The 16,392-nt window shown below is 42.9% G+C and overlaps 1 protein-coding gene across 3 annotated transcripts in view; it reads right to left on the bottom strand.

Annotated features, from left to right (window-relative positions):
* Window positions 1–16,392, bottom strand: part of GREB1 (growth regulating estrogen receptor binding 1) — a 100,823-nt gene that overhangs the window by 51,227 nt on the left and 33,204 nt on the right. For all 3 annotated transcript variants that reach the window (XM_048498713.1, XM_048498732.1, XM_048498722.1), the window contains exons 3-4: window positions 16,045–16,173; window positions 13,352–13,528 (exon numbers count right to left, since the gene is read on the bottom strand). In XM_048498713.1, coding sequence (XP_048354670.1) covers window positions 13,352–13,528; window positions 16,045–16,173 — 306 coding nt within the window. The remainder of the gene's footprint in view (window positions 1–13,351; window positions 13,529–16,044; window positions 16,174–16,392) is intronic.

Raw genomic sequence — 16,392 nt, 5'->3', positions numbered from 1 at the left:
AGAAAAGGCATATAAATGCTGTTTAGGTGTCAGATTTCTCTCACTAAAGGTCTACTTCTAATAACAGTTCAATCTCCTTCTAGTGATTTTAGTGACATACTGGAGAGGGATGGAAATCCCATTTTTCTGTTCGGTTAAGATTGCCAGACAGACAGATCAATAGAGTGGGAAGGATTGGAAACACGGACAAATTGATGTCACAGAAGCTACCCAGTGGCCAACAGCTTAGTTACAAATTTCAGACTTTGCCAGTGGGAACCAAAATAATTCAATTCTACCCACAACAATTCTACCCACAATTCTACCCACAAAATTGTTTTAGTGTGTGAAACATGAAGAAAAAGTATTGTCCTTGCAACTGCTTTCAAAGTGTTGTTTGGTAAGATTTTTTTGCACAAGAATTGACAGAATCAGTAAATGCAGCTTTTCAAATCCAGTGCCAAAAACTGGATCCCGTGCCTGATGGCAGATAAACAACAACACATGGAAGCCTTTTTCAATTGTTACACTTTTTGAAGTCCAAGCTGACATACTGGGATCCTTTTGACATGCATGTTTACCATTGGGTATTTTCAAGCACTTATACACATGAAGACAAAAAAAAATCTCAATAAGATAGGTTTCAGATCATGTGTACTAAAGCCAGAAAATGTGGTCTTTGCCCAACATAAAATGGTAGACTAGAATCTCAAGAGGATTGTGTACAGAATTCTCTCCCAGTGTATGAAGTAGGAACAGTGGTGTAACAAGGGGGCAGAAGGAGGGCTGGAGCCCCAGATACCTCTTCCTTGGGGGTGCACTGCAAGCATGCGCCCACCCTCATAACTGTATTCCAGACCAAACTCCCTGTGGAGTTCAGGGCAGGGTTAGGGTTAGGGTTAGCAGTTGAATGCCAGTGAGCGAGCACTCACTCCACCCTGAATCTCCATATGGAGACCAGGGTGGTGCATGGCTGTTTGATGCTGGCCCAGCTGGTCTGGGCCCAGCTTTGAACTGCAGGCTTCCTGATTGGTGAAGCTTGGGAGGTGGAGCCAACAGTATAAAACTAGAGCGGGTCAGCCTTGGTGCGCAGTGTAATCCTGGCCTCCGACAGTCTTGTATCCGGGCTCTCCTCATGGAAATCAAAACAGGGCACAGTTGTATGGTGGATGGCTCCAGATGCCATTTTATGAAGCTATGTCCCTGAGTAGGATCATCAACACTGTGATGAATGACAAGGGCTTCTATTTGCTAAGTCAAAAATATTTATACCCAGGCTGTTGTTAGCTTAATTTTCACTTGATGTAGAAATGTTTGAAACATCTCAATCTTTGGATTCAGTACTAACAGAAGAGTAGGAAATGCTGGGTTAATGTTGAACTTGTTTAAAATTTACATTTTTGATTTTTTTATTTGAAATGTTTATAGCTGTCTCCATGTATAGCACACTTCATCATTTCTGATCTTTCTGAGTTTTTCAAGAAATGTATTTTATCTTTTTAAAATTGTTATCATTATTTTATCATATCCAGTATCTTCTCTCCCCCTTTCGGACATGCACTTGACTGTTGTCGAGGGCAGGGGGTTGTGTGTGTCAGTGAACCTGGGAGCAATAGGGTAGGTGGTCTAGACCAGGGGTGGCCAACCTATGGCACTCCAGATGTTCATGGACTGCAAGTCCCATCAGCCCCTGCCAGCATGGCCAATTGGCCATGCTGGTGGGGGGCTGATGGGAATTGCAGTCCATGAACATCTGGAGTGCCATAGGTTGGCCACCCCTGGTCTAGACTGTATCGAGAGGCTAAACTCCTCGCAGAATCATTCCAAATGGAATTCTCACATTTGAGACACCAGACAAAGATGCATCCACCCATTTCAGGGATCAATAGGATCATGGATCAACAGAAGAGAACAGACAGTTCCATTGGTGATAGGAACTTTTTGTAGACAATGGCAGTGCCCTTTAGTACCAGTTAGTCCTCCTGTGTAGAAGAAGGCAATGATAAACCATTTCTGACCAACCCTTGCTGGTCTTTGACTGTAATAAATTGGAATTGACCAACCCTTGACTTGAAAACCCTATGATGAGGCAATCCAAATAGAAAAAAATAACATAGTACTGGAGGATCAGCTTCTGGGGAGGAGGGGAAGAAAAGTTCAGTTGTCCATGTGGATTTTATTTATCTATTTATTTGTCTTCTAGAGCACCCTTCCCCCAAATGCGCTCAAAGTGACTTCCATCAAAAGAAAATCACATGCTAAACAATATTATAAAACCCATGAAATTATCATAAATTACAATAGTACCTTGGTGCCACTGAATTTGTGTTTTATCAGTCAAACCCAATATCCCCTGCCCACTATCTTTATCTGTCACGTCACAGGAAGGGAAAAGGAGACCAGCATGATGGAAAACAGTTGCCATCATCAGCCATGGGCCTGGCAGAATAGTTCCATCTTATATGCCCTGCAAAACTGCAACAAATCATGCAAGACTCTGGTCTCACTCAACAGAGTGCTATACCAGGCCAAAAAAGTCCTGGGCCTGATTGAGGACAGTAGACTGTTTAAGAGCCAAGAACTACCAGAAGATCGTTGTTTACTGAGTGCAAAGCTCTCTACGAGGAGAGGGAGGTCTTGTAAATATAATGATCCCAGGCCATTTAGGGTTTTGAGGATTAATACGAGAACCTTGGATTTGATCTGATACTCCACCTGGAGCCAATGTAGCTGGCAAAGGGGCTTGGACAGATTTATGGAGGAGAAGTCAATCTATGGCTACCAATCTTGATCCTTCTTGATCTGAGATTGCAAATGCCTTAGCAGATCAGTTGCTCAGGAGCAGCAGCAGCAGCAGAAGGCCACTGCTTTCATATCCTGAATGTGAGCTCCCAAAGGCACCTGGTGGGCCACTGCGAGTAGCAGAGAGCTGGACTAGATGGACTCTGGTCTGATCCAGCTGGCTTGTTCTTATGTTCTAAAGCACTGTCTGGATATGAGTTTGCCATGGAGTCCCTGTAAGGACTTGGGCAGCTGTTTTTTGTACCAGCTGGCATTTCCACAGCAGTCTTGAGGGCAGTCGTGCAAAGGGCAAGTTTCAGTAGTCTTAATCTGAAGGTGACCATTGTATGGATCACTGTGGCTAGGTGAAGTCAGGACATATAGGGGGCCAGCTGCTTTGCCTGATGAAAATGGCAATATGCCTGGTGCACTACAGTCATGACCTGGACCTACATAGATAAGGAAGCATCCAGGATTACTCCCAAACTCTTGACAGCACAGGTGAATGGAACACCATCAAGAGCTGGAAGCTGGTAATTCCCACCTGCCCCCTCCAGGACCTCTGTCTTCAATGGATTAAGTTTCATCCAGCTCTGCTTTAACCATTTCACCACAGCCTCCAGGCAACTGGCCAGTGCAATGGTGGTGGTATCTGGCAGGTCCCCCATCAACAGATATACCTGGGAGTCATCCATATATTGGTGACAACCCAGCTTGAAACTCCAGACCAATGTGGCAAGAGGGCTATAAAGATTTTTAATAACACTGGGGAGAGGATTACCCCTTGTGGGACCCCACACATCAATGAATGTTGGAATGAGGTTCTCTCTCCAAGTGCTACTTTCTAATCCCCACCCTGGAGAAATGAGCCAAGGCACTGCAAGGCTATCCCACGTATCCCAGAGTGGGCAAGGCAGTGAGTCAAAAGTGATTTTCAGTGTCTTAGGCTGAGGTTTTTCAAAAAATTTTAACTGGAGACGTTGAGGATGAACCTGGGATATTCTGCATGCAAGGTGTGCCATTCACCTGTGCTGACTGTCAACCACTGAGCCATGGCCCTGTCTGAACAGGGTAAGCTGTAAAACATCATTGCTCCCTCCCATTTCCTCTCCCTTTCAAATTTTTTCTAGGTGAGAATTCAGTGTAGCTTCAATATACTAAAGCTATACTGCTCACAGGTCAAAATACCACGTTAACCTTGCCAACAGCTCAACAAATAAATGCTCGCTATGTTCCATGCCACAATTACACACAGACAACTAGACTAAAAACACAACAAAGAAGGACTGTTCATTTTTGTAAGCAAACTAAATGAAACAGGTTTTTCCATCCACATTATAGATAAGGCAAAGGTCAGGGCAGCCAAACTAACCAGAAGGTGTCTCAATTTATCTTTGTCATAAGGTTGAGTCCATGAGATGGCCAGGGATCAATATTTGTAGTCTGACAGATAAAGACCTTTCACCTCTAGGTCATCCATTCGAAACCAGCCCGCATCAATAGTGGCCAAAGGTTGTTACAATCTGATGAGGGCAGTAGTCTATGTTAATTACATTTGGCTGATTCTACTGGACCACATCTGACATTGGGAGGACAGAGACCAAGGACAGAAAAGGAGCCATGAAAAACTGGTTGACAGATCTCTATTATTTTAAACATGGGTTCTCCAAGTCAGAGCTGCTTTTAATGTTACATTTCCCTGTTCAGGTTTTTTCAGAATGGTCATATACATCAGAAATGTATGAACTACATTATATAAGTGCAACTTATTATTTGGACTTTATTTCAAAGATATGGGTTTGTTTAGTCATTTGCTAAGACCTGCAAGCTTATGTATGTTTTTAATAAGCGGATATAAAAATATCATGTCCATATGTGGCCAAGTCTTACAATAGTTCCTGTTCCTGAACATTTAATAATAATAATAAGATTTATATCCCCCCTTTCTCTCTTGTAAGGAGACTCAAAGGGGCTTACAAACTCCTTTCCCTTCCCCCCTCACATTGAACACCCTGTGAGGTAGGTAAGGCAGAGAACTACAAAGAACTGTGACTAGCCCAAGGTCACCCAGCTGGCGTGTGTGGGAGTGCACAGGCTAATCTGAATTCCCCAGGTAAGCCTCCACAGCTCAAGCGCCAAAGCGGGGAATCAAACCCAGTTCCTCCAGATTAGAGTACACCGGCTCTTAACCACTACGCCACTGCTGCTCCCATAAGGATTTGATCATCCAAATAAGGATTTGATGAGCCTGCATTATTTCTTATATTTGTCTGATCCAGGTGAAGCACTGGATTTTTGTTTAAGGGGCCTAAATTCAGTGATGGGCTAGGATGTGGGGAAATAATCATATGTGTGGGGGACTCAGCTGACCAGGAAGTGGGTGCTCAGACGGCTTTGGAGAAGAACTTTGGGCCAATAGGCAATCTGAGGGTACTCCATAGTCTAGCATTGCTTCTAGTTAGTACCATTTGGAGTGACTTTTTTACACCTTTTGAAATCTCCTGGAAAGGAAGCATCTTGTTATGACTACACATCAGCAAGAAACCCTGAGGAAATGTTTGTGTACAGCTGTCTCCTTCACTTTCCCTATGAAGGGCGGGGAAGTTGCATTCACAGAGCAGTCTGAAAATGTGAGGATTCTCAAGTGTGAAAGCAGACTGCTCATATATATTTATATATACATTATATTTTTCTTCTGTAGTTTTTTTCTTTTTTATGTGTGTGTGTATGGGTGTGTGGTGCAGAAGGGTTAGGGTTGAAGACATATAAGTTTGCGTATGTAACTATATGTTTATGTAATTTGACTATGTTTTATGTCAATATGTCTGTTCTATATTTATGTATTTTGTTTATATATTCTTTTGTTATTAACAATAAAAATATTTTAAAAAATGTGAAAGCAGACTCAGTGCAGAGTGGGAAATGTACATGAACTAAAATCAAACGCAACAGGCATGTATGCTGAAAGCAAAGGATAAATGCATAAATGGCCAGATGCATTTACATTTGTAATCTGGTTTATAAGGAAAAGCCCTAGGAATGTGAGTGGACTAGTGAGCAGGTTATGTGGATGCCACATGGATGTTCCTCTTTCACGTGGGGGCTTCCCGTATTCCAGGTGTGAGGGGAGGGCTTCTGTATGGAATCAGCCTGAATTGAACATAACTGAAGGAACCCTGGAACTCTTCTTCCTCCCCACCCTCTCTAAATTTTGCCCTCTGAAACTAGCCAGGTAAACCTACCAAGTGATTTAGGAGATAAGCTCAGCAAAAGAAAATTCTCTGCAACGGAATACGGAGGATAAGAGTGGAAACGTTTACGCTTGTAGGGCTATCCCACGAGGAAGTGTTGAAAGAAAAATGAGCTTCTCAGAAAAGATTATTGTTGCGGAGAAACAGTGATGGAGTCCTGATGCTATAGCTAGAATGGAACACTACCAACACCACTGCAAGGGACGCAAGCGTCTATGAAGTGCGCCGGATTGGTGAATATGGTAGAACCAACTGGAATCTTCTTATGATCTTGGTCCCAATTATTCCTTTATATTTATAGACATTGATTTGCACTCAACAGAACATAAGTTACGGACTGTAGATGGTTGTGTGACTTACGTATTTTGTAATAATTGTAACGTATAGATGCGGAAATGGGTTTATAGGACACATTGTATATATGATTGAATTATTCACACATAAAAAAGTTTATGATACATTTAGAGTTTCTTGTAACAGTAAGAAGGTCCGGGCTTGGTGTGCCAACTGATCCATTCCATTCCTGAGTGTTAATTGGCACACTGGTGCAATTTCTGGTTCGTAGCTATAGCTAGAATGCCACAACAGCATGTTATATGTGCTCCCTAAAAAGATCCCGAAAGGCATTTAAGAGGAAGTTAACTCACTCTGACTAACAACAACTTCTGACAACTTGCTTTCTTCTTGGTGCACAACTACCAATGTTCCTTAAAATGCTTGCAACGGGCAAAGAGGCCTACATTTTTCAAACTGGGGGCTTTTGCACTGAAAAGCTAGACAAAAAATGTTCGTTTTTCTTTAAGTTAAAACTCTAATCCAAATAATACCCAGAAATTACAGTGGCAGCATGCAGGACGAACACAAGAATTTCTCAAACAAAAATCAGTAATGTCCCGATTTGTGGCCCACAGGTGTACCACTGGCTTGTCATGAATATGAGACAGCAGTCAAAGGGCTACGCCAGAAATGGCCAAACATCGCACGGGCCAAAAACTGCATCCCAGGGACAGCAAAAACGCCGTCCCTGGGAGAGCGTTCACCCAGGATGCGTTGCTGCTGCGCAGCAGCACTGTCCTGGCTTTCCCCAGGCGGCATGAAGCTGCCCCTGAAAACCTCGCTCAATGAGCGAGGTTATTGATAAACAGCGTCTTCCCTCTGGAGGTTGCAGGGCAGTATGGGCGGGTCCTTGCAGTCCTCCAGAGGGATGCTGCACAAGAAGGTGAGTGGAGGGGGACCACCGAGAGGTAGCTCTGCGAGGAGCCGCCTCTCCGGCTGCAGGGGGATGTCAGGGCTGTGCGCACGCTAGCATGTGAACGGTTCCTGACCCTCCACCGGCATACTTCATGCCAGTGGAGGTGCGTTTCCACGCGTGTGCGGAAAGGGCCTAGGTCTCAACCACACTTCCTCCTGAGCCTACATATGCTCCACTGGCACATCCGCAGACTGTTGTGGAGCCTCCTCAGATAAGCTCAGGAAATGATTAGAGTCACCGTTGGATAGGTATGTTTTCCTTCTATCAACGGATTCTTTCGAGGCTACCAGCAAAAACAAATATGCCGTAAATTCCCCTTTTAGGAATGCATGTAGGCAAAAGTAGCAGAAAAGAGTCATACCACAGCAGATGAGTGTAGCATGAGGGGAGGCAAGTCTCTAGTCTTCCCTCCCACACGATTTTCCAAAGCCAAAACAGCCATGGGGGGCAGTGTTTGCCTTGCTGTGTGGCTTTGGAAAAATGAGGGGGGGGGGAGTGAGAGACTGATGCCTTGCCTTTCCCCCCACCCCCAATTATACATTACTGAATCTGGCCCTGCAGTCCTTGGGTACATTAGTTCCCTCCTATTACATGTGATACATGTATAGGATTTCAATGGCAGTATGCTTGAAAGTCCAAAACCATTCTTAATTCACACCACTGTCTAGATGTGCAACTAGAAGCCTGGACACTGGAACAGTTACATATGTATTGCCTCTACCAATGAAAGTTTGCAGTTGTTACATCTGGCTGCATTTTTCAATAGTGTGTTTTACAACAGCTTTACAACAGTGAGTTGTGAGTTGGCAAGAGCAATCCTGCCTGAAATCTCACACTCTACTGAGCAAAGTCATTCCTTAGCCTAACTTAAGAAGTTCTTCCTCCAGTGGAAGACTTCAAAACAGGCTTGGTAAGATACAAGCCACAGCTTTTAGGGGTAGCCAATTGTTCCTTTCATCTAAAGGATGTGTGTGGCATTAGACCCAGAAGTGAAGCAGGAATAAAAGAAGCATTTTGTTGCTGACTGCATTAACATTGTGCTAGTTTGGGCGCTGTGTGGTTTCTGGGCTGTATGGCTGTGTTCTAGCAGCATTCTCTCCTGACGTTTCGCCTGCATCTGTGGCTGGCATCTTCAGAGGATCTGATGTTGGGAAAGCAAGTGGAGTATATATCTGTTGGAGTGTCCAGGGTGGGTGGAAAAACCTTGTCTGTGAGTAACAAAGAAGTAACAAATTTGTTTTTTTCAAATAATATTCTATGTCCAGGTTGGTTTATCATGTGTTCTGCTATGGACATAGAATATTATTTGAAAAAACAGAAATTCTGGACCACTCTGAAAGCCACTACGTCAGACTACACAGAGAAGCAACTGAAATCCATAAGCACATGGACAATTTTAACAGGAAGGAAGAAACTATGAAAATGAACAGAACTTGGTTGCCAGTGTTGAAAAATACTAGAGTCAAGACAGTGTCTAACCAGCTCCACACAAACACAGGATGACCATAGACAAAAGAAACAAAGGCCAGATACTTCTATTCAGATGCTCCCACCAGTGACTTTGATATCTCCAGTGTTACGCCCATGCTATAGTCTTCATTGTTACTCATACTTCTATTCAGATGCCCTCAACTATTGACCTGGTTGCCTTCTTTGTTACTCACAGACAAGGTTTCTCCACCCACCCTGGACACTCCAACAGATATATACTCCACTTGCTTTCCCAACATCAGATCCTCTGAAGATGGCAGCCACAGATGCAGGCGAAACGTCAGGAGAGAATGCTGCTAGAACACGGCCATACAGCCCGGAAACCACACAGCGCCCAAGTGATTCCGGCCGTGAAAGCCTTCGACAATACATTGTGCTAGTTCTTCCGGAAAGATTTTATAAATAAGGAGTATCTTGTTCTAGATACAAATGGTTCAGACTGGATGTCTTCTTTTCCACAATACCGTATGCAGAATGTGTTAAGCATCTCCATCTTCAGGGATTTATTCTGTAAGCTGCATAGCTATTTTCCCAACCCCCAGAGTTGGATCCACAGAACATGGCTAAGAGTGAATATAACTGGCCAATCTAATTTCACTGTAAAATCTCATGTTGAGTGTGGTCGATCTTTCAAGGAATTACATGGTTATGGCAAGAGACATCTCTCTTTTACTGTTTAAATAATCTAATGCAAGGGTACAGTATCACAGTTGCATCTGATGATAGAGATCCTGAAATGATCACCTCAAAAGCAGGTTTGGGGGCACCCATCACCACAAGCAGTACACCCGTCCCCATCCTTTCACTTGGCACAAAACTTCACCAGCAATATTTTTGGAAATTATATCCAGAAGGCTCAGTAATTTCCATTTTTAAATGTATTTCATCACTGCTGGTTTTTAAACGGCTTACAGTTTATTTCAGTATTCTGAAATGGTTATTCATCTTTATGCATTAAACAGTCAAGAAAACTCATTCATTTAAAAAGTAGAAAGAATAACCAACTTAGATTCCGCCAGAAGTTGAACCGGCACAAACAGGGTTGTGAGCCTCCAGGTGGAAGCTGGAGATCTCCCAAAATTACCACTCATCCCAGACTACAGAGATCAGTTGTTTAAAAATTGCAGCTTTAGAGGGGAGATTCAATTGTATTATACCCCTGTCAAACTCCATTCCCTCCCTCAAACTCCCCCTTCTTCAGGATCTGTTCCAGAAACTCCAGGGATTTCCCAGCCCGGAGTTGAAACCCTCACCACAAATGGGAATCTTTGTTTGAATTGGCAGTGTTTGAATCTGATCAAAATGTTTAGAAATAAGCATCAAAACAACTTGAAAGAAATTAATCACGGGTCTTTGCTAAGAACATGGGCTGATCTAAAGAAAAAAAAATCTGTTATTTACTTGGCAAGAAGTGCCACAGGTTTAAATAGGGATTACTCCCAGGAAAGTTGACTTATTTCAAGGGAAGTGTGCACAGGGCCGCCTTGGTTGTTATTACCAAATGTTGCTACTATCCTTTTCTCTTCTGGTTTAGCGTGTAATTAACACATATACTACTTCCTCTGTATTAACAACCTAAGGAATCTTGAGCTGTTAACAGGGCTAACAGTGAATGGGTTGACTGGTACAACATTGCTGCCAGTATCTTTAAAATGACAACAAACACCTGATTTACAACTCCCTTAATTCCTTTACAACCACAGTCCAATTGTATCGTGGGCCATCAAAGTCAGCAAGACCTCATGGTAAAATACGTTATTGTTCGATGAAGTTATATACCGTGCAGCTTCACACAAAGCTGGCTGTAAACCCAAACCTCAAATTTATTTCAACAAAGCTTCACAGTGTATTTTTTTGGGCTTTCATAGGTCAATCTATGAGGATCCTTGTTGCCTAGCAATAATGATAACCGGAACCTGAACCACAAACACATTTTGTTTTTTAATTAATAAGAATTCAACATGGCACAAAACACCTTGTCTGAAGATTCCAAGAGGAGGAGTAGATGGATGACCCTTGAAGTACACAAAATAATTTCAGTTTCTTTTAAGACAAAAAAATCCATTTTTCCCAGCAGTCTTGAAAGAAGTGTTCACCTTAGGTGGTAATCCTGTCCCATTTGTAAAGCCTAATTTTTAACACAGAGGCTACTCAGTCATCATATTTCTGCCACAATCTTCCTCCAAGAACACAGGGTGATACACAAAGGATTTTCCCCATTTCATTCTGATGATAGACCTTGTTAAGGGATCTTTGTTAGACTCTAAAGATCTAAACAACTACGACCTGGTGGCCAACATAACTTTTTTAGCCAAGATATTAGAGAGGGTTGTAGCCATTCAACTGCAGGTATGCTTCGAAGAAGCTGATTATCTAGACTCATTTCAATCTGGGTTAAGGCCCAGGCATGAAACTGAAACCACCTTGGTTGCCCTGACCTTTTTCAGGACAGAGATAGGGGCAGTGCAACCCTGTTAGTACTCCTGGATCCCTTGGCAGCTTTTGATTCTATTGACCATGGTACCCTCCTGGAAAAGGTACAGAGTTTGGGAAATGGGAGCACCACTTGGCAATGGTTCTGCTCCTACTTCCAAGGCTAGTATCAGAGAGTGGTCATGGGATACTCTTGCTCGACACTGTGGGTACTCACTCGTGGAGTCCCTGAGGGGTCAACTTTGTCTCCCATGCTTTTCAACATCTATATGAGGCCACAGGGGAGGTTCTGAGGCTATTTGGATTAAGGTGCCATCAGTATGCTGATGACACTCAGCTCTATCTCTCTGTGCCATCTGAATCAGGAGAGATGGTCAACATTCTTGACAGGTGCTTGGAGGCATTAATGGGGTTGGATGAGGGCCAATAAATTAAGGCTGAATCCAGATAAGATGGAGGTGCTGTGTATCTGTGGGTCTTGGGTCCGTGAAGGCCTCCTGTACTTGATGGAGATGTATTGCCCTGGAAGGAACAGGTACAAAATCAGGGGGTGCTCCTGGACGCTGTTACGACACTTGAAGCTTGGGTGGAGGCTGTGGTTCACCAGCTACAGCCCCATCACCCAGATAGAGACGATTTGGCTACAGTAATCCATGCTCTGATAACTTCCAGATTGGACTACTATAAAGCACTTAAACTGGGGCTGCCCTTGAAGATGTTCAGAAGCTACAGCTAGTGCAGAACATGACAGCAAGACTGCTAATAGGATACCTTTGCTCGACACTGTGGGTACTCACTTGTGGAGTCCCTCAGGGGTCAACTTTGTCTCCCATGCTTTTTAACATCTATATGAGGCCAGATGCACAAGACTGCTGGCCAGATGCACATCTGGTTGGTCTTATAAGAAGTGCACAGGCTGCCAATTCACTACCAAGCCCAGTTCAAGATGTTATCTTTGACTTAAAAAACCCTAAATGGTTTGGGGCCCAGGCATCTTAAAGGAACACCTTCTTCTCCCATATTGACCTGCCCATGTCCTAAGATCAGCAGATGAAGCCCTTGGTGGTACCACCTCTTTCAATTATAAAAAAAGGTGGAGACTCAAAATAGGATTTTTTCAATGGTGGCACTGAGATTGTGGAGCAATCTCTCCCCTGAGGTGCAACAGGCATCTTCTTTATTTGCATTTAGAAAATTGGTAAAGATGCACTTATTTTCCCTGGCCTTTGGCTGAAGGGATAGTTTCTCCGTTTTTAAACAGTTTTTATGAATTTTAATTCCTTTTATGAATTTTAATAGCCTTTAGAAATTTAAACAGGTTTTATTATTATAATTTGCAGTTGTGTTTATGTTATTGGATTTTGTGACTTTTGTGAGTCTTGTGTTATGACCTACCCTGAGACCTTTGAGTATGGGGCAGGATAAAAATGCACATACATACATACATACATACATACATACATACATACATACATACAGACAGACAGACAGACAGACAGACAGACAGACAGACAGACAGACAGACAGACATAAGAGGCAGGCTAGCCCAAGAAACTACTAAGAACAGGAAATGCCACCATACCCTGATGGCATTCCAGAATACAGTGGCATTTCCTGTTTCCAGTAGCTTATTACACTTAGCCCGAGAAATTGGGCTGATTGAGAAATATTGGCTAAACATTGCCATTCAGAAGCAGATTCTGAGTTCAAATCCAACATAGCTACCTGAAGGGGCAAGTTGGCATTCATTTTTGCTCCCTTTAACAACTTTCTCTGAATCAGTATCCACCAGTTGGAGATACTTATGTGGTTAAGTGTCAAGCTTGAAGCTGGAAGACCAACGTTCAAATCCCCACTCCAGTGCAAAGTATACTAAGACACAAGGTTGCAATGTAAGTTCAAGGTATTGGTCAGACCACTGTAATGTATACTGATCTGCCAATGACTTTGCCCTTGGGCTGGAGTCAAGCCATATTCTCACAGGCTAAGTGGAGCTGCATCGTTTTGAAACATCAGTGTCTCGCTCTGTACTTTTTTATTGTAAATGCTACCAACTCCAGAAGGTTCAATCGCTGTGAAATAGCATGAGAACCTGTTAGTCTTCCCCGTTTTCCCTAAATGCAGTTCCAAATAAGACCCACTTGGTACCATAACCACCACTTACCTAAAAGGGCATTGCGTCCCTGGTCATCAGGCAAGAATCTTTTGTCTACAGCACACACTAAAAGGTGATCAGGTAAGTTTGGTGATTTAGCGCCCACAAGCAGAAATCCTGGTGGTACTTCAATTTGTTCATTAGAAATCGACACCAATCTCAAGTCTTTACCAGCCTGACAGAAACCTGGAGGGAAAACACAACAGATTTAATCAGCTACGTTGGTTATGTTTGACTTGATGATGTAGAAGATAACTGGGGGGCAGAAGTGTATATATTAAGACAAGCTATTAAAAGAAACATTAAACTATAGACAAGTTAATATTGCCTGAGTCATCAGGGGAGACCCATGTGCTTCCTGGTGGGCCTGATACAGATCTGAATCCACACTGTGATGCTCATCTAGGGCTAAGCCAAACAATATGCTTGAATTTATCTTTTAATATGATTTGGGAGGCACATCCCCTTATAAGTTCTCTGTGCTACTAGATCTAGTTAGAGGATATTGTGTGGGAATTAACTGGACAAAAATAATGCTAAAGGTTTCCTTCTACAATAAGCTGTACAACATCAGATTTTTCTCCAGAGCCAGGAGCATGTGCCCAATATCTTTTCAGTTCATGCATTCTTTATATATGGATAAAATGTTATCCACTGCTCTTCTTCATTTTTTATTGTTTTGAGGAGAAAGTCTATGTACAAGGCAGAGGACCCTAGAGGTGGTGCCTCATCAGAAGTGTGGATGTGAACTCTTCTTTCATATTTCCTCTCCATCCACTTTTTACCTGCAACTTTCATGCAGTCTAAACAATAGGAAACAACTGAAGAAATCAGCAAACAGCTGTGTGAAAGGTGTACAAAGAGCTTTAAAATAGGTGTACTTTGCCCCGGGTGCATCTGAGGCTTGCTTACCTGCCACCTGTGATTTCGATGGCACACCATCTGTGGCCCTTTTCATTTTACACAGATTTTTCACTGTTGTCTTAGTCTGCTTTAATTGCTACATTTGAGTTCCTATTGGCCATTTTGTGGATTAATACGTTAAAAAATACAAGACTTCTTTTGAAAGGAAATGTCCTCCAGCAGTGAAAGAGGAGGGGTGAATAAGTGGACATGAATAAAATTAGTTTTAAACAGATTTGAAATGGGGGGAGGGGTCCTAGGCTGTTGGGGGGAGGTATGAGAAGTAGATATGGGGGAGGGAAACCCCATAAAGGTTGTACAAAATCTATGCACAAAATATATCAGCACCATGTTTTTCAACTGAGTTCACAAAGCATAGAAGAGATGGCAAATAGACGTAAATGAGCACTTTCAGTGTTGTCGTTGTTTTTAAGTTGTACAAGGAGTCTTAGAGAATCGAGTAATAAAACTCATGAGAAAGAGAATGGCAAGACTGAAGAGGAAACTTGAGAGACATATGTTCAAACATAAACCAAGGAACATCACAGAGAAAGTTATTCCCCTGTTAATGAGGTCCTAAATTTCACACAGAGAAACCAGGAAATGAATCTGGGCTCGGAGACACTGAGTAGCAAGACATGGGAACAAGGGAGGAAATGCACCAAGAATCCCTTTTCAGGGACAGACTGAATAAAAAAATGAGCTAGTGCAGATGTCCTCTTAGACACATTTTTGTATTTTAGCACATACATACAGTGGCATCCTAAGCAAAATCATGCTCTCCTAAGTATATTCGCTTCAGTGGATTTAGTAACATGTAAATCTGCTTAGATATATGGCAACAGTTCTCAAAAATAAGGGTAAAGCACAAGTGAGCACCATAAAAAAGGGATTTCGGTGGGATAACTTTTTTCAGGTTGGCATGCAGGCTGAAGTCTACATACAAAGTGAAAGCTTACGGCCCAATCCAGAGCTGGCAGGCAGGTGGGGACGGTGCTGCTCTGGTGGTGCCCCGTCTCCCTCCAAAAAGTTTTAAAAGAGTAACCTCAAGAATCTTCCTTAGAAGAAAGCAATTATACACCACTAAAATTGTGGCATATCTCTGAGGCCTACTGCACTGGTACAAGGGGTGCTGAATGGGTAGTAGAAGCTGACCAAGGTCAGCTTAGCCCCCAAGAACACCCCCGCCATGCCAACACAGTCCCGGAGTGCTAATGCTGGGCATTGTGGCTGGGCATCCCAGGGCTCTACAGTGGCTGGTAGCCAAGGGATTTGCTCCTCTGCCAGAGTAAATGCCCCAGGGAGGACATATCCACCAGCATTGACCCGCGGCGGCTCCAGAGGTGGATTTGGCCTCCACCGCTGGATTGGGCTGGCCATTGATCAACATAAGAGAAAACAATAGTCACTAGGGTGCTGTATGGTTTCCGGGTTGTATGGCCGTGTTCTAGCAGCATTCTCTCCTGACGTTTCGCCTGCATCTGTGGCTGGAATGATATTCTAAATCTCATGATATTTGAAATCTCATGATATTCTAAATACAACCAGTCGACTATCAAACATAATAAATATTCTGAACCCAATCTAACCGCAACTAGCGGTGTCGGTTGCAGTGAAATCAATGGAACCGGATACAAGATTTGATTCATTTAAGTCCCTAATGCTTCATTATTGTTGGGTTGCGGTCTACAGGATCCATCTGAATAAAGAACTGTATATAAAGAAAGATCTAGCCATGTATATAAAGAAAGATCTAGGAACTCATCTATGCACCTGTAAAATTAGTTACCGTTTCTTACCATCAGTAGTACAACAGCCTTCGGGAGGGGTTTTCATCTGATAAGCAATAGGGGGGCTACTTGATTCTGAACCTTCTTCCTCCTCCTCCTCCTCCTCCTCTTCTTCTTCATTATCCACTCTACTGCCGGCTGTAAGGTATCATGAACACAATCAATGGAGAGCATATTCAGACCAGATGATGAAATGCTCTGGCTGTATATGTGATAGAGATTTCATGCTTTTACCTGGTAATTGTATGTATCTGGTAGAAACATGCCCTTGAGGATTTATTTATCTAATTCATAAATCACCCAGGTTTCTTCCCAACTGGGGACCCAAAGAGGTCTCTATCCTTCTTTTCACCTCCA

The sequence above is a fragment of the Sphaerodactylus townsendi genome, linkage group LG01 (genome assembly GCF_021028975.2).
Source record: "Sphaerodactylus townsendi isolate TG3544 linkage group LG01, MPM_Stown_v2.3, whole genome shotgun sequence".
Classification (NCBI taxonomy): domain Eukaryota; kingdom Metazoa; phylum Chordata; class Lepidosauria; order Squamata; family Sphaerodactylidae; genus Sphaerodactylus; species Sphaerodactylus townsendi.
Note: the sequence above shows the minus strand (reverse complement) of the source record. Positions and strands in the feature narration are given on the sequence as shown.